The sequence below is a fragment of the Canis lupus genome, chromosome 11 (assembly GCF_003254725.2).
Source record: "Canis lupus dingo isolate Sandy chromosome 11, ASM325472v2, whole genome shotgun sequence".
Taxonomy (NCBI): Eukaryota; Metazoa; Chordata; class Mammalia; order Carnivora; family Canidae; genus Canis; species Canis lupus.
This window is the reverse complement of record NC_064253.1, coordinates 65752519-65779459: the sequence shown is the minus strand read 5'-3', so window position 1 is coordinate 65779459 and position 26941 is coordinate 65752519. Positions and strand designations below refer to the sequence as shown.

The window sequence follows — 26941 nt, the reverse complement described above, 5'->3', positions numbered from 1 at the left end:
GACAAAACTTTCCTCAAGCCTCTTTGTATATATCACATATTTGGGCTGAGCTCCTGAAAGAACTCATTTGTTTTAGCTAGAAAAAGACTCTGCATATCTATTATCTACACTAATCTTTTAAAAGTGTGTAATACAAAAACAATTATGTTAATCCTTGATTTAAAATGTCATACCAACAAACTTATGATATATTGCAACCATTTTATTAATATGAAGCAACGAGATAAATCCTTTAACAGGAATACTGATTGACTACCATGATTGTGGATTGATACTTTGATGCAGTATCAGACTTGCTTGAAATTATGTGTGAATTACTTTCACTTCCACATGTATAAAACATATATTTCACTGTTTGAAAGAACAGCACACAGCCATGCACCTCCTCTTTCTGGTTTAAATGCATGTAAATACCTTCATGTACGTTGGAATTTTCATGGCTCAAGGACTTCATAATACATGAACAACTTTTCAGTACACTATTTCTGCTCCGTCATTTCTTTTTTTCTTTTTTTTTAACTGAACGGGGTGGGGAAAGCCATACTGTGGTAGAAAAGACCTTTTTGCAAGGTCTCTTCTGGAAAAATGTTTGAGAATACAATTTTAGTCCTATAATGACTGTAATCAAGATCATCCTACAAGGACATGAAGGTAGATTCACTCTCCTGGAGAGTTTCTGATCTTATTAAGAATATCACAAGGGGAAAAAATAGTATAAACACATCCTGGCAGCAGACTCTCCTAGAGAGATATTTTGAACATATTTCAATCCTAGAATGACTGTAATGAAGATGACATGACAATTGAAATCATTTTGCTAAAGAAGCTTGTGTCTGAAGACACAATGTAATTAAATGCTGTTATAATTTTTTATGTTTTGTGAAAATATTAGAGGCCATGGAAGCAGAAAAATGTAGTACTATAACAAAGAATAAGGAAACACTTATAAAGAATAAACACTTAACACGTAAAAATTTTAAATGGTATCTAATAAATTTTCATGTCAAATCTTTTAACTAAACATATAAAAATTTTAAATGGCAATGAATAAATCTTCATGTCAGATCATTTAACAAAATCCACAAATAGATTATAAAAATTGAACAATCATAAATGTCTTATGTATAAAGTTTTAAGGGAAAGTTTAAATTTCTACATTATTTTGTTTAATCAAATATTTGAGGAATTTTAAGTCCTGCTGAGAAGCAGTTGATATATTTCTAAAATAATTCAGTTATGAAAATATCACAATTAAAGTTTGGCATAGTAGCATTCCGCAATCCTCAATCATCCACAAATGTTAACCGTCCAGGCCCTTCGTTCTTCATCCATCTCCTGTATCTCTTCCATCTGGGATCATTTGCCAATTTTTTCTTTAGTTCTTCCTCTTGTTCCTGTTTATAAACCTGTAAGTATAAATCACATTAAATGACTTTATCACCCAAAAGGAAATATTTGTTATTACCTTTATGGCATATTTACATTTTTCAAATATAACTTTAGTAAAAGTTTCCTATGAATGTAGTGGTTTGTCCTCTGAAGACCATACATCTAAGGATACTAAGCAGTTAAGCACTTTAACACTTGGTGTTAAATTAAAAAAACAAAAACCAAAAAATCATGTACAAGAATTTAGTTAATTTTTGTCACTGATTTCTATACTTGGGAATACATTCTTTTCCTCACTGAAATCATATATCAGCTAAGTTTCAAGGGTTTTAACATTCTCTCTCTCTACAACTAATGTCCAATCTTAAAGAATCACACTTCATTTCTTTAATATGGTACTCTGAAAATTTAACTGATGACTTGCAGTATTTGTTGATCCTAACCAAGGAACAAAATGACCTTATATATAATCTGTCTCCAAATTCAAAGATAATTATAGGTTTTTCAAAATATTTCATCAAGGTTCCTGAAGAGAGTTAAACAATGTAGGTGAAGGACAAAGAAAATTCTCTCTGTAACATCTTAAAATTTCAGGTGAAGCTAAATTGACAAGTTTTCATAACCAGTTTCATCAAGTTTTAGGCAGAAATGACCTTACTTCCAAATTTTAGGAAGTAACGACAAAGATCACCTCATATAATAACAGACAATTCAGCCCAGGTTAGCCCATGAAAGATACAGTTTTGTGAGCTGGGCTGCTTACCCTACTTTAAAAAGAAAACTTTTCAAGTAATTTAGAAGCAAAATAGTATGTTACCTTAAATTTTTATGTTATTTACAAGCAGGCTAACTATATCTACTTGTAAAAATATTCTTGCAATTCATAGTAAGTTACTTAAATATAATTCAGACTGGAACTCTACTTTCAGTAAAATCTATTTAGGTATCCTAAATATATAAACCTATATATACCACCATATATAAAAAGGAATGTCTATGAAACTAAAAAAATAAATATATTAAGATTCCTTAAGATTTTACTGTGCTATATTTTTTGTTTTGTTTCTTTAAAATAAACTCTACCCTGACGTGGGGCTCAAACTCATGACCCGCAAGATCAAGAGTCACATGCTCTACCGACTGAGCCAGCCAAGAGTCACATGCTCTACCGACCCCATCACTGTATTTTATTCTTATATTTAATATATTAGCCTATTAATTTTACCTCAAACCTGAAATAATACTATTATGATGAGATTAATAGTTCCTTTAAGTTAGCTAAGCAGCTGATCACCTCAAGGTAACTAGTGTAGCTGACAATTATAGAATATAACATTTATTAAATTGCCCAAAGTTTAGAGACATTAAAAAAAAAGTAACTTTTCATACATATGTTATTATACAGAAGATTCTATCCTCATATATTTTGAAATGAACTTATTTCAACAAAATTTCCATGTCTTATTCCCTCCCTGTTTTGTTTTTGTTTTTTTAATCTCTGTAGCTAAGTTTACATGACTGAAAGAAAATTTGGAGAAGAACAAATTTTACTTAAAGCAATTAACAGAAAGTTGTTGACACCCCTGCAAACATACATACTATCCCACTGCAGTTTAACACAACAAATTAGACCAATCTTAAGATTTTCAACATGAGTCAACGTATTTGAAGTTTATCTTTTAAGAAAAATTGCAGGTTAAAAACCCACTGTCCCACTACCAAATACAGTCACACTTTCATTAAAAATAGTATCTTTATTCATTACTTAAATCTTGGATTTCAGAAACTGGAGTGCACTTCTGTGATCTGATCCCTTCTCATACACCAAATTTTAACTTCTTGGGTAAAATGACACAAAAATCCCAGTAATTACTCACCTCATAATTCTCCTTTATCCAGAGCTCTCGTTTAAGAAAAGTTTCTTTTTGATGGTCTTCTAGACTATCAAACTGAGACTTCGACATCTTCATGGATTTACGTATGATATATAGTCTTTCTTCTTCCCCATATTCTTTGCCTTTGATGTTAAAATTATAAATCCACCGGCAATACCAGACTATATATGAGCACAGGTGAAAAGGTGCTAAGAGAATTTGAAATAGGAGAAGATCACATATCTGGGGTTTCTGATAGCCTCCTTTTATATCTATTTTACTTTTTATAATGTTTTTTATGATGTTCTCCTCCTCGTCACGAATTTCCTCTTTGGACTTTTTGTTTCTGCCCTTCTCTTTGGCTTTTCTGAGTAACCCCTGCTGCTTGGCAATCTCCATGGCTTGGATGCGGTATTTGGGCACTGTGGCTAGGTAGCTGATTGCCTTGTCATAGCTGTTCCACCAGCTGAAAAACTGAAATATTTAACAAAGAAAAATAGATCATTTTTACTATCAAAATGCATCTTGATGAACAGCATCCCCCCACTGCACCCAAAATCATGCTGATTAAAAATAGGGACCTCAGGGGTACCTGGCTGGCTCAGTTAGTAGAGCATGCAACTCTTGATCTTGGGTCATGAATTTAAGTGCCATATTCAGCATAGAGCTTACTTAAAAAAATAAATAAATAAAATAGGTACCTCAATAATTCTCTGTAAATAAAAGATAAAATTAAACAATGCCCACATGTACATGGGACCTAAGGCTGGATGGATAAATCAGGTAAGCTCTGAGCTGCTTCAGAAAGCCATTAATTCAGACAGGAGATACCCAAGATTAGGGGATAAATGGAATCATACCATACCTGTGAATTCACAGCTACCATTTGGCTTTCCCTAGATCACTATTAAGAAATCTCTTCCTCTCTCTTTTTTTTTTAAGACTGTGAGACTGTGATCTACATTCTGGGGAAAGAGCTAAATGGCAAAACTAGCCAGTGAGAAACTTGTTTAAAAAAAGAAAAATCTGGGGATCCCTGGGTGGCTCAACAGTTTAGCGCCTGCCTTCAGCCCAGGTGTGATCTTGGAGTCCCAGGATCGGGTCCCACAAAGGGCTCCCTGCATGGGGCCTGCTTCTCCCTCTGCCTGTGTCTCTGCCTCTCTCTGTGTGTCTCTCATGAATAAATAAATAAAATCTTAAAAAAAAAAAAAGAAAAAAGAAAAATCGGGCAGCCTGGGTGGCTCAGCCATTTAGCGCTGCCTTTGGCCCAGGGCCTGATCCTGGAGACCCGGGATTGAGTCCCACATCAGGCTCCCTGCATGGGGCCTGCTTCTCCCTCTGCCTGTGTCTCTGCCTCTCTCTCTCTCTCTCTGTGTCTTTCATGAATAAATAAATAAAATCTTAAAAAAAAAAAAATCACAAGATACAGACTCAGGCAATTATATTCATTCCATCTCTTTCTTAAACAGTCTCAATATATCACAGTAATGCTCAATCATCTTCTGAAGTAAAAGATTCCAATATATTTGACTCTTATTTGACTAGAAAACACATAACTTATTTCACAAATATACAGTTTTGCTAGTTGTCAGAAAAAAGTCCTATTCCTTACATTTCCACACATTTCATTTGCTATTTTACTGAATGAATATTGCAGTTACACAATAATATTATGAAATATTATAGTAGCAATCTATTACAACTAGGGGAGAGAATGTTACCAGGGTATTACATTATCTAAAACAGAAAGGTAGGGATCCCTGGGTGGCTCAGCAGTTTAGTGCCTGCCTTTGGCCCAGGGCGCGATCCTGGAGACCCAGGATCGAATCCCACGTCAGGCTCCTGGTGCATGGAGCCTGCTTCTCCCTCTGCCTATGTCTCTGCCTCTCTCATTCTCTCTCTCACTGTGTGGCTATCATAAATAAATAAAATAAAATTTAAAATAAAATAAAATAAAATAAAATAGAAAGGTAAAATTATCCTTGCTTTCCCCTTTGAAAGGAAAATACTTCTGCAAAAGCAGATTCCTTTAAAGTCCACAACCTTACTTTTCAATAATAATTTTTTTGGCCTTATAAAGTAAATGTCATTTCTGGGAATTAAACTGAAGAAGCACTTTTCATTCTAGCAAATTGCTTCATTCTAGTCACTTGACATGTTCTTTTCCTCTAAAAAAAGACATGAGGGCCGCCCCGGTGGCTCAGCGGTTTAGCGCTGCCGTCAGCCCAGGGTGTGATCCTAGAGACCCGGGATCGAGTCCCACATCGGGCTCCCTGCATGGAGCCTGCTTCTCCCTTGCCTGTGTCTCTGCCACGCTCTCTCTCTCTCTGTGTCTCTGCCACGCTCTGTGTGTGTGTGTGTGTGTGTGTGTGTCTCATTAATGAATAAATAAAATCTTAAAAAAAAAGTTCAGGTTTTCCCCAAATTTAATGGGAAATCATTGAAAAGTCCTGCAAAAGTAATGATAATATCAGGTTAGAAGAGAAATACTCTAATAGGAGCAATGAGAAAAATATCTGTTGTTGGGTTTTCTTATTATATAATGACATTTATCATCAATTTCTTGGATTTCCCACTAAGATTCATTATTAATGAAGTTGGTTGAATATTTTTCTACTCTAAAAAAATTAGTCTCAACTACAGGTAAAATTTTATAAAAAGGTACTTCTAATTCAGTTTTAGTGACCAGCACTAGGCAATGTGCACTTAAGCACACACATGTAGACAGACACACACCTCCATCAATACACACCTGAAACACTGAAATAGCACATACACTGACCAAAATCACAATTCTAACATCCACTTTAGGGGCTAAGCGCCTGCTGTAGTAGTGGTAGTAATGGCTATAGTACTCTTCTGGGTGATCCAGCATGTAGTCATAATCTTTTCGTGTTTCTTCATCCTGTAAAATAAGATACCCAATTTCATAGGATAGTTCATAAAATGGCCTTAGTTTATAACTTAAGTCAAACAATTTTATAACCATGTAAGATTAATGTGAATAAAAGAAACTATCAAAATCAAAAAATTCCCCACCACTCTTCAAAAGCACACATAAATTTGTTTCTAGAACTTTAATATAAGGTATAAGCATAATAAAAGTAATCTCCCCAAATTCTTAAGTGTGTTAGTCCTCCTGGAAAAAGAAAAACATTTTAATAACAACCAGGCCATTTTAGCCAGTGTTATGGTGCTAATGAGGATACTGTGTTCTTGTAACTTCAGAACATGTTATACCTACTCTCGATAATTGTTGAAAGAACAAATGTTTATCTCTATTACAGATATTCACAATCATTTTCCAGCCTTGTGCAGAAAGTTTTCTGTTGAAAGCAATGATTAAGACAATAAAAAGCAGACGAAGCCAGTCTGTGTCTATAAAAAAGAATTATGCTCCTCTCAAAAAACTACTGATGCAGTATAACGATGAAAGTTTAACTCTGTGACTTCAAGTGATATTTTTAGCCTCTCTGAGCCTCATTCTTCCTCATTTGTAAAACGAGATAATATCTGCTCTAATTTTACAGTGTTTTGACTATCAAATGACATTATACAAAAACACATTACAAATATATAATACATATTATAAAACTATTATAACATACTGTTACAGCCCAGTTCATAAATAACGTAACATACACATCTTTCTTAAGCATACAAACATGTTGAAGAAAAATCTCGGCATTTTGAAAAGCTGCTCTGAGTCTAAAGTTGCAAATTCTTAACTAAAAGCATTTCAAAATCTTAGCTAGTGCTTTCCTACTGCACAAGGAGACCCCTGGAGTCCTCCAATATGCAGTTTCTTAGATTTAAAATAGGTTTGTTAATGACAAAATTTCCTCTGTACCCATTAAATCATATATTTTCTATTAAGAAATCTGAATTTGTGGGGTGGCGCAGTCAGTTAAGCACCTGACTCCTGGTTTTGGCTCAAGTCATGATCTCAGGGACCTAATATGGAGCCCTCAGGGACCTAATATGGAGCTCCGCACTCAGCATGGAGTCCGCTTGTTCCTCTCTTTCTGTTCCTTCCCCTGCGTGCTCACTCTCTCTCTCATAAATAAATAATCTTAAAAAAAAATAATTCTGAATCTGAGCACACTCTCAGTGACAATTCTCTTAGATTTAGTACATTCAAAATATTTTTAAACTCTGACTAGAATTTGAAACTAGATAAACTAGTATCTAGTAGAATTAGATGTAAATATATTTAAAGTCTATTCCATAGCACTATATGGAGGGCCACTATGAGAACTGTTATAAAGGAGGGCCGAGTTCAGGCTCTCATCATTTTCAAATTTACTCCCTGAATGTCTTTTTCTGTCAAAAAAAATTTTCTTGGGGCAATTGCCACACACCTCAATTGCCAATCCCTTATTCTTTCTATAAGCCATTATCATATTTTAGAGCTCTAACCTAAAGATGGTAAAACTTTATAGGTCATACAGAGTTCTGAAGACTTGAAGACTAAAGCTCCATCTTTTGCTGTATCTCATTTTGGGTACTTCAAGACATCTTTTAAGTTTTTTTTCTATTCCCCCTCCAGTTTTTGCCTTTTGGACTAATTTTATTTTATTTTTTTAAGATTTTATTTATTTATTCATGAGAGACACACACAGAGAGAGAGGCAGAGACACAGGCAGAGGGAGAAGCAGGCTCCATGCAGGGATGCAGGGAGCCTGACGTGGGACTCGATCCTGGATCTCCAGGATCACGCCCTGGACCTAAGGCAGCGCTAAACCACTGAGCCACCGGCTGCCCTGGACTAATTTTATAGAAATGTTCTGCCTTTGGCCTGAAATCTTTGACTTTTAATTTGGCCTCCCAATCTTGGCAGATGCCCTTTGAAATGTATTTCTTCAAATATGATTCTTCTCCTTGCTCCAACTAGATTACAGGTAATTTTGAAGCTAACTGCCATACTGAGATCAGATTCCTAAAACCTCCAGCATCATTATCTATACAGAGCCCTGTGCCAGCCTGACTGTACTCCTGGTTAAAGTATACAGCAAGATTTTGAGTGTCATTGAAATCTGCTACGTGAATGTCATGGATCCAATAGCTATTATCCTTCCTTCTTTTTCTCTTCTCTAAGTCACAATCCATAGAATCCAGATATCCCTATTCAAACATTTCACCCAGATCTTCCACCAGGGTCACCATCTTCTCACTGGTTCCTACACATGTGACTTACTTCATTGAGTCTTAAGCTCCTCTAACAGGATGGTCAACTAATGTTCCAGCAACCAGCCACTCCAAAATCTGTACCTTGTGTCTGGCCTCTCTACTGCAACCAGGGTCCTCTAAGGAGTCCTCAAACTAAATAATTCTCACAGAAGGTTTCAGGATCAAGTCTGACTTCTCTTAGGGTGGTTTTCTTTTCCTTGGGGTCACAATAAATTTATGTTCCTGTCATGATTAAAGACAAGAAAGTGGGCAGCCCCGGTGGCGCAGCGGTTTAGCGCCGCCGGCAGCTCAGGGCGTGATCCTGGAGACCATGGATCAAGTCCCACGTCAGGCTCTCTGCATGGAGCCTGCTTCTCCCTCTGCCTGTGTCTCTGCCTCTCATTCTCTCTCTGTGTCTCTATGAATAAATAAAAAATCAAGAAAGAAAGAAAGAAAGAGAGAGAGAGAGAGAGGAAAGAAAAGAAAAGAAAAGAAAAGAAAAGAAAAGAAAAGAAAAGAAAAGAAAAGAAAAGAAAAGAAAAGAAAAGAAAAGACAAGACAAGAAAGTATGGCCACCTCCTGTTATAGCATTTAATCTTTACTCGGGTATACAGCTTTCTCTATAGAATGAAGAAAATTATTTTAAGTTGAGGCATGCATAATACTCTTTGGAAGGTGTTCAGGGTTGGCACAAATTGGAGAGTTAGTTCTCAACAGTCTAAATCAAAATCTTACTCTCTGGTAACATACAAAGTTAAGAATTAACCTAGTAAGAACACAAGGATACTAGGAATATTAGCAAAAAAGAAAAGACCAGAGAACTGGACCCAATTGAGAGCTACAGGTATATACTTATTTGAAAACCATTATACTTATTTTTTCTTCTACCCATCTTGAACTCAGGTACTCCCAGAATTTTTTCTTCATCTTCAATGCTTCCCCATGGCTAATACAGAAAGTTAAAATTTCTTTGGCATGAAACAAGACCTTCATAACTAGTCCACTCTTAACTAGCAACACCTCATTACTTGCCCCTCTTTTGCCCCATAGCAAACATCAGATAGTAATTTTTGCAATTTGGTGTGTTCTTCTGGTACAGCACACTCTTTCATACCTATGTCTGAACATATAATTAATTTTCTCTACCTCAAATACCCATCCCTTTCTTCCAAACCCACAATTCATCCTTTAGGATACAAATATTACTGCTCCAGAGTTAGACCACTCTTATTACACATGTACCTATTTATTATAGCACTTATCACATTGTAATCATGTTTTTTCATTTCCTTGAATGAGAACTTCTGGAAGTAGGTAGGGTAACTGACATATTAATCTCTGTATATCCAAGGCCTACCACAGTGCCTGGCATTCAGTAAATGTCATTTTAAAAATGAGTAAAATTTTGTAACGGTTCTCCCTCGATATAAACATCCCTTGTGCCCTACGGGTCTCTAATCTCATCAGGAACGCTGGATGGGTGATTATTTTACAAAACCTTTGGTTTAGCAGAAATGACTGTTTGATTTCATGGCTTATGAAAACATGCTACTGTGGCTAAAACGGCTTAAACCTTAAAACAGTTTAATGTCTTACCTTTCAATAAGGTAGTACTTTTTCTTTCAGCAATTTTGTGGATCTTAAGGTCCCAGGGTCAGGAGATTCCAACTTCTTTCCAAAACCAAAACCTTTATACTTGTTTCTTCCTCCTCTCTGTCCTGAGCCTCGACAAGCAGGGCAATAAGCTCCTTGTTTCTAATCTCTACAGGAAAAAATGGTGCTTCTGCTGGTGTCCATTCCATTCCCAATCCTCTTGGGCACATGCAGGAGGACTGGAACATAACCACCAATATCTAGATCAAAAGTGAACAAGAGGAAACCCACAAGCAAAGAAAGCACTGAATCCTTCCTTCTCTTATGAAAATGATCATTCTCCCCCCTCCCCAGAGGCAAAAATATATTCTGTTCTTGCCCTTGAAAGAAATAATGAATTGTTTGATCTCAATATACATAAGTTGCAATAATTTGATATTGCAGCCACTTTTACATTAAAAATTTTTAGTTACACAGATAGTAGAAACCAACGGTTTTAGGATGTTAAAAGCCAGGAATCAATAATATATGAAAACGTAATAATATTTTGTTCATTTTCTTTTTTAAATTCTTTATTTAAATTCAATTTAGTTAGCATATACTGTATTATTAGTTTCAGGGGTAGAATTTAGTGATTCATCAGTTGCATATAACACCCAGTGCTCATTATATCTAGTGCCTTCCTTAATGCCCATCATCCAATTACCTCATCCCCCCCACCCACCTCTCCTTTAGCAACCCTAGAGGGTTTGTTTCCTATACTTAAGAGTCTCTTATGGTTTGCCTCCCTCTCTGTTTTTATATTATTTTATTTTTCCTTCCCTTCCCCTATGTTCCTCTGTTTTGTTTTTCTAATTCTACATACAAGTGAAATCACATATTTGTCTTTCTCGGACTTATTTCACTTAGCACAATACCCTCGAGTTCCATCACTGCGAATGGCAAGATTTCATTCTTTTTGATGGTTAAGTAATATTCCATCGTGTGTGTATGTGTGTTTGTATGTGTGTGTACACATACGTTTTCTTTATCCATTCATTTGTTGATGAACATCTGGGCTTTTTCCATATTTTGGCTATTGTGGACAATTGCTGCTATAAACATTGAGGTGCAGGTGCCCCTTCAAATCACTGTATCCTTTGGATAAATACCTAGTAGTGCAATGGCTGGGCTGTAACGTAGCTCTATATTGAACTTTTTGAAGAACCTATGTACTGTTTTCCAAAGTGGTTAGACCAGTTTGCATTTCCACCAATAGCATGAGGGTTGTACCCCTTTGTCTGCATCCTCACCAACATCTGTTGTTTCCTGAGTTGTTAATTTTAGCCATGCTGACTGGTATGAGGTGGTATCTCATTGTGGTTTTGATTTGTATTTCTCAGATGCTGAGTGATGTTGAGCATGTTTTTCATGTGTCTATAGTCCATTTGTATGTTTCCTTTGGAAAAATGTCTGCTCATCTCTTCTGCCCATTTCTTGACTGGATTTTTTTGTTTTTTTGGGGTGTTGAGTTTGACAAGTTCTTTATAGATTTTGGATCCTAGCCCTTTATCGGATAAGACATTTGCAAGTATCTTCTCCCATTCCATAGGTTGCCTTTTAGTTCTGTTGACAAATTCCTTTGCTGTACAAAAGCTTTTTATCTTGATAAAGTCTCAATAGTTCATTTTCCTTTTGTTTCTCTTGCCTTTGGAGATGTGTCTAGTAATAAGCTGCTGTGGCCAAGGTCAAAGAGGTCACTGCCTGCATTCTCCTCTAGGATTCTAATGGATTCCTATCTCATATTTAGGTCTTTCATCCATTTCGAGTCTATTTTTGTGTTAAGAAAATGGTCCATTTGTCCCAAAACCATTTGTTAAACTTTTTTCCATTGGATATTTTTTCCTGCTTTGTCAAAGATTAGTTGACCATAGAGCTGAGGGTTCTCTATGCTATTGATCTATGTATCTGTTTTTATGCCAGTACCATACTGTCTTGATGATTACAGCTTTGTAATACACCTTGAAGTCCAGAATGTGATGCCTCCTGCTTTTCTTTTCTTTTTCAGTATTACTTTGGCTATTTGGGGTCTTTTCTGGTTCCCTACAAATTTTAGGATTGTTTGTTCCAGTTGTGAAAAATGTTGATGGTGTTTTGATAGGGATTGCACTGAATGTATAGACTGATCTAGGTAGCATAGACATTTTAACAATATTTGTCTTTCCAATCCATGAGTGTGGAAAGGTTTTCCATTTCTCTGTGTTCTCTTCAATTTCTTTCATGAGTATTTTTTTTTAAAGACTTTATCCATTTATTCATGAGAGACACAGAGAGAGAGAGAGGCAGATACACAGGCAGAGGGAGAAGAAGCAGGCTCCAGGCAGGGAGCCTGATGTGGGACTCAATCCCGGGACTCCAGGATCACGCCCTGGGCTGAAGGCAGGCACTAAACCACTGAGCCACCCAGGGATCCCTCTTTCATGAGTATTCTATAGTTTTCTGAGTATAGATCCTTTGCCTCTTTGGTTAGGCTAATCCCTAGGTATCTTATGCGTTTTGGTACAATTGTAAATGGGACTGATTCCTTGATTTCTCTTTTTTTTCTGCCTCAGTGTATAGAAATGCAACTGATTTCTGTACATTGATTTTATATCCTGCAATGTTGATGAATTCCTGTATGAGTTCTAGTAATTTTTGGGTGGAGTCTTGGGTTTTCCACATAGAATACCATGTCATCTATGAAGAGTGACTGTTTGACTTCCTCTTTGCTGATTTGGATGCCTTTTATTTCTTTTTGTTTTCTGTACAAAAAAAACAGATTTCCAGTACAATGTTGAACACCAGTGGCGAGAGCGGACATCCTTGTCATGTTCCTGTGACCTTATGGGAGAAGCTCTCAGTTTTTCTCTGTTAAGGATGATATTTGCTGTTAGTTTTTTGTATACGGATTTTATGATACTGAGATATGTTCCCTCTATCCCTACACAGTGGAGAGTTTTTAACAAGAAAGGATGCTGTATTTTGTCAAATGCTTCTTCTGCATCTATTGAGAAGATCATACAGTTCTTGTTCTTTATTTTAGTGATGTGGTGTTATCACACTGATTGATTTGTGAACATTGAACTACCATTGCACTTCAGGAATAAATCCCACCTGGTCATATTGAATAATCCTTTTTTTTCTTAAAGATTTTATTTATTTATTCATAAGAGAGACTTAGAGAGAGGCAGTGAGATAGGCAGAGGGAGAAACAGGCTGCCTGGGAGAAGCTTGATATGGGACTCAATCCCAGGACCCTGGGATCATGACCTGAGCTGCAGGTAGACACTCAAACACTGAGCCACCCAGGCATCCCAAATAATCCTTTTAATGTACTGTTGGAAAATAATAATAATAATAATGTACTATTGGATCCTATTAGCTGATACCAGGGTGAGAATTTTTGCATCCATGTTCACCAGGGATATTGGTCTGTTATTCTCCTTTTCAGTGGGGTCCTTGTGTTGTTTTGGGATTAAAATAATGCTGGCCTCACAGAATGAGTTTGGAGGTTTTCATTCCATTTCTATTTTTTGAAAGAGTTTCAGAAGAACAGCTATTAAATTTTTCTTTAAATGTTTGATAGAATTCTGCTGGAAGACCATCCAGCCCTGGACTCTTACTTGTTGGGAGATTTCTGATTACTACTTCAATTTCTTTGCTGGTTATGGGTATGTTCAGATTTTCTATTTCTTCCTGATTCGGTTTTGATAGTTTTTATGTTTCTTAGGAATGCATCCATTTTTTCCAGATTGCCTACTTTGTTAGCATACTATATGCCAACTTGCTCATAATATTCTCTGATAATTGTATTTCTTAGGTGTTGGTTATGATATCTCCTCTTTCATTTATGATTTTATTTATTTGGGCCCTTTTTCTTTTCTTTTTGGTAAGTCTGGCTAGCGGTTTATCAATCTTATTCTTTCAGAGAACCAGGTCCTAGTTTTGTTGATCTGTTCTACTGTTCTTTTGGTTTCTATTTCTATTGATTTCTGCTCTAATCTTTATTATTTCTCTTCTGTTGGATTTAGGCTTTATTTGCTGTTCTTTTTCCTTTAAGGTTTTTTATTTTAGACAGAAAGAGAACAACCGTGTGAGCAGGGGGAGGGGCATAGAAAGAAGAAGGGGGAGAGTAGCAGATTCATCCCTGAGTGGTAAGCCTGATGTTTGACCCCAGGACCCAGATCATGACCTAAGCTGAGATCAAGAATCAGCTGCTTAGCTGATTGAGCCACCCACTGCCCTATTTACTGTTCTTTTTTCAGCTCCTTTTTCAGGTGGTGTATTTGAGACTTTTCTTGTTTCTTAAGAAAGGCCTTTACTGTTATATATTTCCTTCTTGGACCACTTTTGCTGCATCTCAAAGGTTCTAAACTGTTTTCTGAAAGTGTTTTCACTTTAATCTGCTTCCATGTATTTTTTAAATTCCTTAATTTCCTGGTTGACCCATTCATTAAGTAGGATGCTCCTTAACCTCCATGTATTTGTAGTCCTTTCAAATTTTTTTCTTGTGGTTGACTTCTAGTTTTAAAGCATTGTGGTCTGAAAATATGCATGGTATAATCTCTATCTTTTTGTACTAGTTGAGACCTGATGTATGGCCCAGTATGTGATCTATTCTAGAAAATGTTCCATATGTACTTAAAAGGAATGTGTATTCTGTTGCTTTAGGATGGGATATTCTGAATATATCTGGTCCAGTGTGTCATTCAAAACCCTGTTATTATCAACAAGTTCCTTTAATTTTGCTATTAACTGGTTTATATATTTGGCTGCTCCCAAGTTAGGGGCATACATATGTACAACTGTTAATCTTCTTGTCTGGTAGACCCCTTTATTTTAATACAGTGCCCTTCTTCATCTCTCATTATAGTCTTTGGTTTAAAATCTAGTTTGTCTGAGATAATGATGATTACTCCAGCTTTCTTTTGATGTCCACTGGCATGATAAATGGTTCTTCACTTCTTCACTTTTTTTCAATCTGGAGGTGTCTTTAGGGTATAAAATGTGTCTCTTGTAAACAGCTTATCAATGGGTCTTGTTTTTTAATCCCTTCTGATACCCTATGTCTTTTGATTGGAGCATTTAGTCTATTTACCTTCAAGATAAATATTGAAAGATATGAATTTAGTGCCATTGTATTCCCCGTAAAGTTGATGTTCCTGTATACTGTCTCCATTCCTTTCTGGTCTTTGTTACTTTCGGGGTCTCTCTTCACTTAAAAGATCCCCTTTAATATTTCTTGTGGGGCTGGTTTAGTGTTCACAAATTCCTTTAAGTTTTTGTCTTGGAAACTCTTTATCTCTCCTATTCTGAATGACAGCCTTGCTGGATAAAGTATTCTTGGCTGCACATTTTTCCCATTTAGCCTGTTGAACAGATCATGCCAGTCCTTTCTGGCCTGCCATGTCTCTGTGGACAGGTCTGCTGCCAGCCTTATGTTTCTATCCTTGCAGGGTAACAACCTCTTGTCCTGAGGTACTTTCAGAATTTTCTCTTTATCTTTGAAATTTGCAAACTTACTATTTTATGTTGAGGTGTTGACCTATTTTTATTGACTTGGGGGGGGGGGAGGTTCTCTGTGCCTCCTGGACTTAAGTGTGTTTCCTTACCCAGATTAGGGAAGTCTCTGCTATAATTTGTTCAAATAAACCTTTGCCCTTCTCTTCCACTCTTCAAATTCTGAGACCCTATTATCCAGATATTGCTTTGCTTTACAGAATCGGTGAGTTCTCTAAGTCTCCCTTCATGATCCAGTAGTTGTCTTTCTTTTTAGCTTCCTTATTTTCCATCATTTTACCTTCTATATCACTCACTTTCTCTTCTGCTTCATTCATCCTTTTTATAGCCTCCATTTGGGACTGCATCTCAGTAATAGCATTTTTCATTGCAGCCTGACTAGACTTTAGTTCTTTTATTTCTATAGTAAGGGATTCTCTAGTGTCTTCTATGCTTTTTCCAAGCCCACTAGTATCTTTATAATCGTTGTTTTAAATTCTAGTTCAGACATCTTACTTATATCCATATTGATTAAATCCCTAGCAGTGAGTACTACCTCCTGTCCTTTCTTTTGGGGTGAATTTCTCCATTTTATCATTTTTGTCCAGAAAAGAAAAGAAAGAGAAAAAACAATAACAACAGGAAAAAAAAAAAAAAGTACACCAGAAAAAAAAACAAAAACAAAACAAGAAACAAAACACTAGATCCTAGGTGTGTTTTGGTCTGCTTGTTAAAAGAAACTAGATCCCGATATAAGAGAGAAAGAAAACATATACACACACACACACACACATACAAAAAAATACAATGAAAAGAAATATATATATAATGCATATAAAAAATGAATTAAAAAAGAATAGAAAAAAAACTGAAAAAATAATACTGGAAAAGACTAAAGAATAAAAAAAAAAAAAAGAAAAAAACCATGAATGCTATATACTGTTTTCCCCAAGAGCTGAAGCTTTGTAGCCCTCTATGATCAGTAAACTGGGTGCAAGCCACTTGCTCGTGCTGGTCTTCTGGGGGAGGGGCCTGTTGCACTGATTCTCAAGTACTCTTCCATAGTGGAAATGCATCTGTTGCCGGGGGAAGGGCTCAGTGGAAAGTGGACGCTCACTCTGCGTCCCACGATGTGGTGGTGTTTTGCTCCCTGAAGGATTTCAGCACCAATCAGTGGAAAGAAACTGGCAGTGCCCTCTCTCTAGCCCTGGAGTTTAAAGTTCACACCAGTGAGCTCTCACAGAAAAGCAGTTTAATCACTCTTTTCTCCCTTGCTTCTGTCTAAACTCTGTGTTCACCCAGGCTGTGACCAAGCGTTTTTATCTCAGGCACACCACTGAGTTTCAGAACTCAAATTTTACAGACTCCTGCTGAATAGGCCTGTGCTTTCCTCCCTCCACGCTTCTGCCTTTTGCTAGACCCTGCCAGAGGAGCAGTCATGTGACTCTGCAGCAGTTCCTAGTTTATGGCAACCCAGAGCACAAAGCTGGTGCCTAGACTCACTGTTTTCAGCCAGCTTCTCCACTCTTGTGCCTGGGAAGTCTGCCACACTTGGGCATCCCTGTTCCTCTTATGATCCCAGGGATCCCGATACCAAGCTGTCCCATCTGGGATTCCGGCCCACTTCGCCGCCTGTGCACCTTTAAGCCAGAGATGTATCCCACTGTAGCAGACTTCTAGAAGTTCTGATTTTGTGCTCTGCTGCTTATAATACTTTGTGGTGACCTCCTTAAGCAGGCTCCCTCCCCTCCACTGTATCCCGTGATATACCCCAGATTCAAGTATCCTCACCTCCTACCTTCCAAAAAGTGGTTGCTTTTCTATTTGCAGAATTGCAGCATTTCTTTTCTCAGATCTCCCAACTGATTTTGCAGACGTTCAGGATGATTTGATATCTAGCTATATTTGAGGGAGTAGACAAACTTGGGGCCCCCTAATCCTCTGCTCTAATTCTATTTTGTTCATTCTTAAAAATATGTATTAATCCCATTGGGGCACCTGGGTGGCACAGCCAGTTGAGTGGTTTTGGCTCAGTTCATGATCTTAGGATTGTGGGATCAGGTCCCATGTCGGGCTCAGTACAGAGTCTGCTTGGGACTCTCTTTCCCTCTCTCCATCAAAAAAAAAAAAAATCTTTATCTTTTTTATATATATCCTATTTTAAAAGAAATATACATATACAAATAATCCTTTAAAAAAAAAAAAAAACGTAGGGCAGCCCCGGTGGTGCAGCAGTTTGGCGCTGCCTGCAGCCTGGGGTATGATCCTGGAGACCCGGGATCGAGTCCCACATCAGGCTCCCTGCGCGGAGTCTGCTTATCCCTCTGTCTGTGTCTCTGCCTCTCTCTCTCTGTGTCTATGAATAAATAAATAAAATCTTAAAAAAAAAAAAACATACTCTCTCTCTCTCTCTGTGTGACTATCATAAATAAATAAAAATTAAAAAAAAAAAAAAAAAAGGGATCCCTGGGTGGCACAGTGGTTTGGCGCCTGCCTTTGGCCCAGGGCGCGATCCTGGAGACCCGGGATCGAATCCCACGTCGGGCTGCCGGTGCATGGAGCCTGCTTCTCCCTCTGCCTATGTCTCTGCCTCTCTCTCTCTCTCTCTCTGTGACTATCATAAATAAATAAAAATTAAAAAAAAAAAAAAAAAAACATAAAATAACATCTGTTTCCCTAAATTTTTTTCTAGGCCATTACATCCTACTAAAAGAGGAAGAAAATTAACTATCAGTTTTATTTCTCTTCTTGTTCCTTTCCCCCTAGTCACTAGTACAATTGTCTTCTCATATGTCTTCTGTCTACATGTGGCCTCAACAACTTCCATGATTTGCAGTGTCACCTAAACACACAGATTTGCTTTTCCTGTGTCCTCCTATTTTCAAATATCTCCTAATCATTTCCTAAATGTTACATAAATATCCCAGAATAAACATGCTCAAAACCCAAATCTATCCGTCTGTATCTCAGTTAATAGTATAGTATCACCGTCTACTCGGTTACTTGAGTTTTTAGAAACCTTAGTTATTTCCAATTCAGCGAATAATTATGCAGGGCATTAATGCCTTCTGCTGGACTCAAAGGAGGATAAAAAGATGAATAAGATAATGTTCTGGTCTCAAGAACTCTCCCTTCTAGATGAATCTAGCAAGCAAGAAAATGGAATTTGATGTGCTGAGGAAAAAGGACTAACTCTGCCTGAGATCAAGGTAATGGGATCCAGAGCAGAGAAGACGGGAGTACTGGATCTTAAAAAGTACGATGTAGTAAAACTTATTCCAAGCAAAGGTAACAGCAAGTGTTAAGATACAGAAGCATCAACGAATAGGATGGATTCATTGGAACTTGAGCACTAGGGAAATTTAAGAAGAAAGGTGTAGTAAGTGTGGCCAGGAAGACTGGTTTGGATAAGAACTATAGAGAGGATCTTATAAGCCTGCTAAAGTGATAGTGTTATTGTCTGTGCTACTCAAAAACAAAATGTTTTAAAGTATGAGAACAATAACACTGAGTAAATGTGTTTATTTTTGAAAGTTAACTCTGATAATATTGTAAAGAATGGAATGACGGAGAAAGATTTTAGAGACTAAGAAGTAGAATAATTAGGAGTTTAAGAACCAATCACGTTGAGGATTAACAGTGAAGTTTCTAATTACAGTCCCTGTGTGGACCATGTACTCTGACATAAAGAATTAAGGAACAGGGCATCAAGTTTTGAGAAGATGCTGGGAACATGGTGGAAAATTCTGAAATAGGGTGAACAAAATTACTGGAATCTTCTTAATTCCTGGAGCCTCTAAGATTATCTATTCCTGTAGGAGGGGTGTGCCTCTCTAGAGATTGAAGTAATTTGTAGAAAACTAGAATACAAATAATTCTTGTTTACAGAAAGACAAATCGTGTCCGTTGGAATACAACTGATTATTGCCTTATCATATTAGCCAGTTTTACAGGCACGTTAGTGTTCCCTGTTGGACTATGAATGTGTGACACTTTTTCTCTTTTGAATTGGTTTTAATATCTTACTGGTTCCTTCATTAATTAATTAAATAAAACCTAACAGATGTTCATTTTGTGTTTGTGTAAGAGTCATCATTATATCCTTTTTCAAAACATATGCTTTGGGGTACCTGGGTGGCTCTGTTCATTAAGCGTCCTACTCTTGATTTTGGCTCAGGTCATGACCTAAGAGTGGTGAGGTCAGCCCCACACCATGCTCTGTGCACAACATGGAATCTGCTTCTCTCCTTCCTCACTCTCTGCCCCTTCCCCACTCCATGGGTGCACACTTTCTCTCAAGTAAATACATAAACGTTAAAAAAAAAAAAGTATGCTTTAATAAACATAGCAAGATTGATTTGCAAAATGTTTAATTTAGGGTAACTGTGCTACAAATGAAACACAACTGAAAATATGAACCTAGGGAACCACACAGATTTTAGAGTTGTCACAGATAGGAATTTCATCAGGAAGAGCTTAAAAAACAAAAAGAAAAGAGTACCCACCCAAAGGAGAGAACTCTAAGGAAAAGGAATGTTTAAGGTGTAGGCAGAAGAAAAGAAGATTATAAAGACTGAAAGGAAATGAGTAGAAAGATTCGAGAAAAAGGAGAGAATAACACTGAGGGAGTTAAGGGAGAGCAGCTTAAACAGCTACATGATCAACAACATCAAATGCCACAAATAGTGCCAGGAGGGAGAAATAAAGAGCAGCAATTAAATCTGACCTGTCAGACTACAACAGCTTGAAAGAAAAGGAGATCAGGCGAAGACAGCCAACAGTTAAAAAAAAAAAAAAAAAAAAAAAAAAAGGAAGAAAATTTTGACTATAGCCTTAAAAGAAGCAAAATTAAGCGAACTATACTGTAAAATATACCAACTAAGAGGTTTTCAAGTTACCAAAGAGGAATGATGGGATTCCAAAAAATGGCAGAAGGAAATGAATTCAGTCAAGAACCTCCCTGCCTTCCCCAAAACATTCTCAATATTGTTCCCAGAATTTTCCTTCTGAAAGAAACATCTGATTGCATTATTTCTCCATTTTAAAACATCTGGTCAAAAAAAAAAAAAAAAAAAAACATCTGGTCACTATTCAATACATAAAGTTCAAATTCCTGAACACAGATTAAAGGGTTGTTCATCATCAAATCCCAAACTATGTTCTAGTCTCCTGAAACATTCTCCCTACCATGCATCTGACAGGCTTCTAACCTAGTAGTAGATTAGGTTAATATCTGTGAAGAATGTAATAGGGTGTTTGTGCTGTGAATATCTCAAAATTTTCTTTTATCTGTGATAAATCCACACAAGCTAAATTAAAATCTCAAGTGCTCCGTTTCTGGCCAGAATTATATCAACTCAGTAGTTTCTATGTTAATCAGAAGCTCTGATTGGTTGTTAATAACATCATGTGTCAGGACGTCACAGAATTAAAATTGAACACATTTGGTGTACAGCCAACCTTTGCCTTAAGTGGGGAATAACAGCTGAAATTAAGGTAAAAAAATAAGTAACACTTGTGGATTCACAGCAGAAATAGTGAATGTGGTATATAAAGTACCACACCCTTATTCTGGGCCTGTGGGAGAAATCACTATCAAACACCTCATCTTTCCCACTAAACTCAGACAAGACCTCAAAACCTTTACAAGTGTTCCAGGGAGTCATGACAATCAGAGTTGACAGTGAAATGAAAACTATCTGCCATGAAGCTTACTTAGTTTCACTGTTTATTGGCATCCCATCTGTAATAGAAATTTACGTTTTTTATTCTTTTTATAAATGCCCAATTATTATGAACGACTGATTAATCTGAATAGATGCTGAAAAAGAAAAACAATAATACTAAGAAGCCACAGTTAATTGTTTTTCTCCAAGACAAAGAGTCCTTCAGAGAAACATAATAAAAGTGATCACTGGTGGAAAAAACACTCACTATTATAATACCTAACAAAACTACATCTCGTTCCCAGAACAAGTCGTGCCTATTCACGACTCCATGTTTTTGTTGATCAACTTTTCCCTCTACCAGAAATGTCCCTTCATTGTCAACATTTTGGCAACTGTTCTAAATCCAGATCAAAGAGTATATTCTTCTCCAATCCCCAGAGAAGAAATAATTGTATCCTCTCAGTGCTGTAATATAATCTACACATATCTTTATTGTATAACTTAAATAAATAATAACCAAACAGTAAGTATCTGTCTCCTTGTTTATGTTAAAGGCAAGAACTGTGCCTTCTTCATTGTTACGGCTTCCTCCCCAGCACCTACCTCAGTACCAGTTACAAAAAGGACTGAATTGAATAGAATAAACTAGAAAAGAATAATGAACAGTAACATAAAAGGGCAGGTTATTCAGAATGCCCCCTTATGCCAAATTCTTCGTTAAGTCCTAAAGCCCTGCTACACATCAATCAGACTGATAAAAAGAAACTGAAGTGTTCTTGTGGCTGACTTCCCCTGCCAAGACAAGGCTAGAGTAGTAAAAGGCTCTTGCCACGTATCTCTTACCCTATCAGATAACCTTGATGCCAGTAATACTGCAAGACCTTTTGTGTTCTCCTTTTGTGATTTTGCAAAATGCTGTCAAATTCTATTTTCCCATGCTCAAATGTTCAAAGTGCATTCTTTCCACCTGCTCCCGCATCTGTTCCCTCATCTGTTTATTTCTATGCCATCCTTATTTCATCTACTTCATGCAACTCTTATCTATATTAGTGTTCTCACTTAAAAAACAGAATTTCTCCTTAAAAAATAGAAGCGCAACTTTTCTCTCATGTGGGAATTTTTCATTGATAGCCATCCAATCTACTTTATCTGTGCCACTCTTTAAACCTACAACTAATGTAGGGTAAAATGCCCAAATAGGCTTCCCATAACAATGTCAAAATGTCAGAAATCCACTGAATCTATCTCCAGATACCAGTTTTCATTTAACAAACATTCATTATCTGATGTGCCAGACACTGGGCTAGGTGCCATGGATATACAAACAAGAAGGCAAGGAGATGGTTTAGTGGAGAGGGGAGGCCACTCAGTATTTACAGTGCAGTGTGATAAGTGCTATATCCACATAAAAAGATCCAATGTTGACACAGCAAGTGAGTCCATTTATTTAACTTCCAAAGTCCATGAATTCCCTGAATCCCCAGTAGTCAAATATAGTAAATACTATTTCATTGTCTTAACTTTGCTTGTATTATGAAGCCAATGTAAGTGTGTGAAATCATAATAGTCTGAAGTCCTGCTGAGAACTGTAATTTTAAGTTGAGAATATAAACTAAGCATGACTTGATGAAAGCATCCGACCATGGCCTTCGCCTTCCATTATTACCCATCCTTCTTCCTCTAGTTTTCCTCAATCTCTCGATGCAGGTAGACAGGTAGGATCTGTGACAGTATCTTCTAGTCTTACCAACTGTATTTAAGTCATTAGGGTACTTATTTCTTAACAACCACCATCAACCCCCCCCCCCAAAGAGGCATTTATTTGACCAAGACAACCTCAGACTCATAAATCTACTATATTTTACAAATATAAATTCCCATTTTGGTGATGTACATATTACCAACATTCAGAGCTCCTTGGTTATTAGAAGTTTTCATGAACACCACTATAAGGTTAATACAGATTCTTAATCACATACATTAAAAATATTGAGACTTAAACTAATAAGAGAAATTAAAAGGTCATCAAAAAATTATGGGGGGAGGGGGGACCTCGGTGGCACAGTCGGTAGAGCCTCTACTCTTGGTTTTGGCTCAGGTTGTGATCTCAGGGTGGTGAGATCGAGCCCCGTGTTGGGGCTCAGGATCTGTGCTCAGGGTAGAGTGCTGGAGATTCTTTCTCTCCCTGTCCCTCTGTCCCTCCCTACCCCACACGTGGGCACGGGCACACTCTCTGTTATCTCCGTCTCTAAAATAAATAAATAAATCTTTTTAAAAAATTAATGAGGGAAGGAAAAAAAAGACTCCTAGCTCAGGTGCACTTACAGCTCAATTATTTCAGATTTCAAAACAGGAACAATTTCTGTTAGATACACTGTTTCAGAGATGGAACCTGTGCATTTTAGGAAACAAACAGAAAATCAGCTGCTTCTTCCATATGCCAGGAATAAGGAAGACAGTCTTCCCAAGTCCATCCCTCCTTTTCGGCAGGCTCTGTAGAGAAGTACACCTTTCTGGGACGCCTGGGTGGCTCAGCGGTGGAGCGTCTGCCTTCAGCCCAGGGCGTGATCCCAGGATCTGGGATCGAGTCCCACGTCGGGGTCCTTGCAGGAAGCCTACTTCTCCCTCTGCCTGTGTCTCTGCCTCTCTCTCTCTCTCTGTGTGTCTCATGAATAAATAAATAAAACCTGGAACCTTAAAAAAGAGAGAGAGAGAGAGAGAAGTACACCTTTCATAGGGTTTACTGCTATTCTTTATGGAGAAAAATATAGTGTGTAACAAAAATAGCAAACAAATGAAGTGGACCTATGTAGGCATCTGCTACCTCCATGAGACGGTATGTGGAATTCTATATAGGCTTCTGCATCTCCTCTTTATTCCAGAGCCACTGGAGCTCATCAACCTCTCCCACTATTCTATGTGACCTGCTCTCAGCCAAGGCCATGTGGGCCTCTTGCCCTCATTCCAGCCTGCAGATATAATTCAAGTAAAGCAGTGGTTACATTCTCATTGCCTCAAGGGGATAATTTGGAAGGCTGAGGCTGTCCAAATTGGATGACCCCAGTTCATTAAATCTTTGCATTACCCAGAAATGAAATCTCTGGAAGCTTACTCCCAGTTTTCCATTATGACAGAAATAAAATCTGACCACCCTGTTTGTTTTTAATAACTTCCACATATAGCAAATCAAAGTCCTTTTCCTTATTCCAGGAGAATGCAATGAAGTCCAAAAAGGAAAGTTTCTGGAAGTGTTCCACCACCTAGAAATCCATCTCTGTAACTTTTAAATAGCTTTCATGGAGCTCAGCTAGGTCTGATTTTCAAGGGTCCAAACCATCCCCAGACATTCCTTTGCTTTGACAGTTACACCGCATGGGGTGAGGAAACCACAAGCACATTCTCTTGCTCCCTCCTCCATCGGTGTAACTCCAATTCTTGTTTCCTGTTTGGAGACATTTGTAGTACCACAAACCTCTTGCTGGAATCAAAATTAAAAAATTACTTTCTCCAGGCGTCCCAGTTGTTAACTGCCCAAAAGTGGACAAATGATTTTACCGAGCTTTTATTAGCTGACAAATCAGCACTAAAACTTTAGGGGCAGAAACTTTTAGAGGCAACCATTCATCAAATCAGCCTCCAAATTGGTCTCTTCAAGAAAATGGCAAGAATAGAGTCTTAGGGTTCCTCCCACCGAGAATTTCTTGTTTCATGTCTTACTAACACACTCACCACTGTCTGCCAAACCTACCCATCTCCAGCCCCAGGAGAAGGCAACAGTTGCCAAGGTTTCTTCTGCCCTCTCTTCTGGAAGTTCTCCAGCCTCCCAGGGCTTCCTTATGTGCCACCAGAGCCTTCTGGCTGCTTGTCTGGTCCACTACATTTCCCTACTGCAGAAGAACAAAGGTTGGGACTTTAAATGCTGAGTTGCCCTGGATGGAGTTCTTTCTCATTTTTCTGAAGTCTTTCCTCAATCACTCTGTATCCTAAATAATAAGCAACTAAACCCTCTGGCAGCCCAGCCCCCACCCATTCTTCAGTCAGCTGCCAAGAAGAAATACAGTCTCACCAACAATAGGGAGAATACAGTGAACTTGGCATATCCATTAATAGGACTCCATGTTATATAAAGTGCTCTGGAAAGCATGGGTGAAGAGCCTTTAACTCTTTTAATTCAGTATTTTCAGCTCTGGAAAACTAATCTGGACAAACAATCCATGGTTAAATTATAGTATACCCATTCAAGGTAGTCCTTAAAAACAGATCACACAGCAACATGGAAAACTTTGCCTGGAAAAAAAAAAAAATGTGACAATCGCTGTCACATTAGCATGATGGGGCCCTTCAAGCAGTAACACATCAACTTATACGGCTTGATTTTTGCAGTAGCCCAAGAAAACGGAACAGGCTACGTCTCCCCATCCCCAAAGGGCTCGATAAAACTTTTGTCAAATGACTACACCTATATTCACAACATTTCTTCCTGGCAGAAAGTCTGAGCCTTGAACCCCAAGTCATTAAGCACCTATTTCCAGGTCTTATATGGGGGATTTCTCACATGTATTCAATTCTCATGATAACCCTGTGAGGAGGTATCAGGGCTTTAATTCTGCATATGAAGAAACCGCTACTGTGACATATTAAGTCACTATCCAAGGTCACACTGGGGTGTAGGAGCCAAGAGTCAAACATCCGGTCTTCTGACTGCTTGTTCATTGTTCTTCTTAGTGTTTTTCCAGGTCCTTAAACCCGAGCTAAATGCCACATTTATTTTTACTTTTTAAAAAGATTTAACTTATTTATTTAGAGAGAGAGAGAAACAGGGTGAGGGGAGAGAGAGAATCCCAAGTAGACTCCCCGCTGAGCACCAGCCGGTCTCCCCACACTGACACTGAGCCCCAGGCCAAAATCACGAGTCCGACGCCCCCCCACGCCCCCACGGGGCCACCCGGACGCCCCTAAATGTCACATTTAATACCATCCCCAGAAATCAAGTTCTTGTCATGTCAGGTTGGCGCCACCGCCGTCATTCGGGATCGGAGGCCTTTCCAATCACCCTGCTTTCCAAGTGTGAGCTGCACGTTTCTTACGCTGTTTTCGCGAAATTGTACGATGCCCAAAGCTTTGCGTAACAAAAAGTGCCGCAAAAAGGAGAGGGCGGTGGGGTCCTCCACGCCCGGAGGGGGCTCCCACCGTGGTTCCTTCGCAGGGCCACGCGGGACGTCGCGAACATCCCAGGGGCGGCGGCGGGGGCGGCGGCGGCCGCGCCCGGAGCCGGGTCTCCGAGAACCTGTCCCCGCCGCCCTCCCGCGTCCCCGGACCTCACCTTCAGAGTCTCGTAGGCGGTCGCCACCAGCAGGAAGGCCTCCTCGGCGCTCTGCGGCGTCCGCCCGGGGCCCTGGTCGCCGGGCTCAGGCCGGTAGCGGTCGGGGTGGTAGCGCCGGGCCAGCTGGCGGTAGGCCCGCGCGATCTCCGCCTTGCCCGCCGCGCGGCTCACGCCCAGCACCTCGTAGCAGTCCCGCGGGCCGCAGTACAGCCCCTCCACCAGGGCGCCCGCGGGCCGCGCCAGCAGCAGCGCCAGCAGCAGCGGCGGCAGCAGCGCCAACCAGCAGCGGCCCGCAGCGCCGGCGGCCCCGCGCCGAGCGAGCGGCGCCGCCATCCCGGCCTCGGCCGCGGCTCCGGCTCCGCCGGCCCAGCCGCCCTCCCGCAGTCCGCGGCGCGCCGGCCTCGGCC

At 38.7% G+C, this 26941-nt stretch overlaps 1 protein-coding gene across 1 annotated transcript; it reads right to left on the bottom strand.

Annotated features, from left to right (window-relative positions):
* Window positions 1-187: 187 nt before the first annotated feature.
* Window positions 188-26941, bottom strand: DNAJC25 (DnaJ heat shock protein family (Hsp40) member C25). Its single transcript, XM_025432057.3, has 4 exons — window positions 26535-26941; window positions 6016-6168; window positions 3267-3737; window positions 188-1406 (listed from the first exon to the last, which is right to left on the bottom strand). Exons 1-4 carry the CDS (start codon window positions 26865-26867, stop codon window positions 1284-1286), a joined length of 1080 nt encoding a protein of 359 aa, XP_025287842.1. The 5' UTR covers window positions 26868-26941; the 3' UTR covers window positions 188-1283.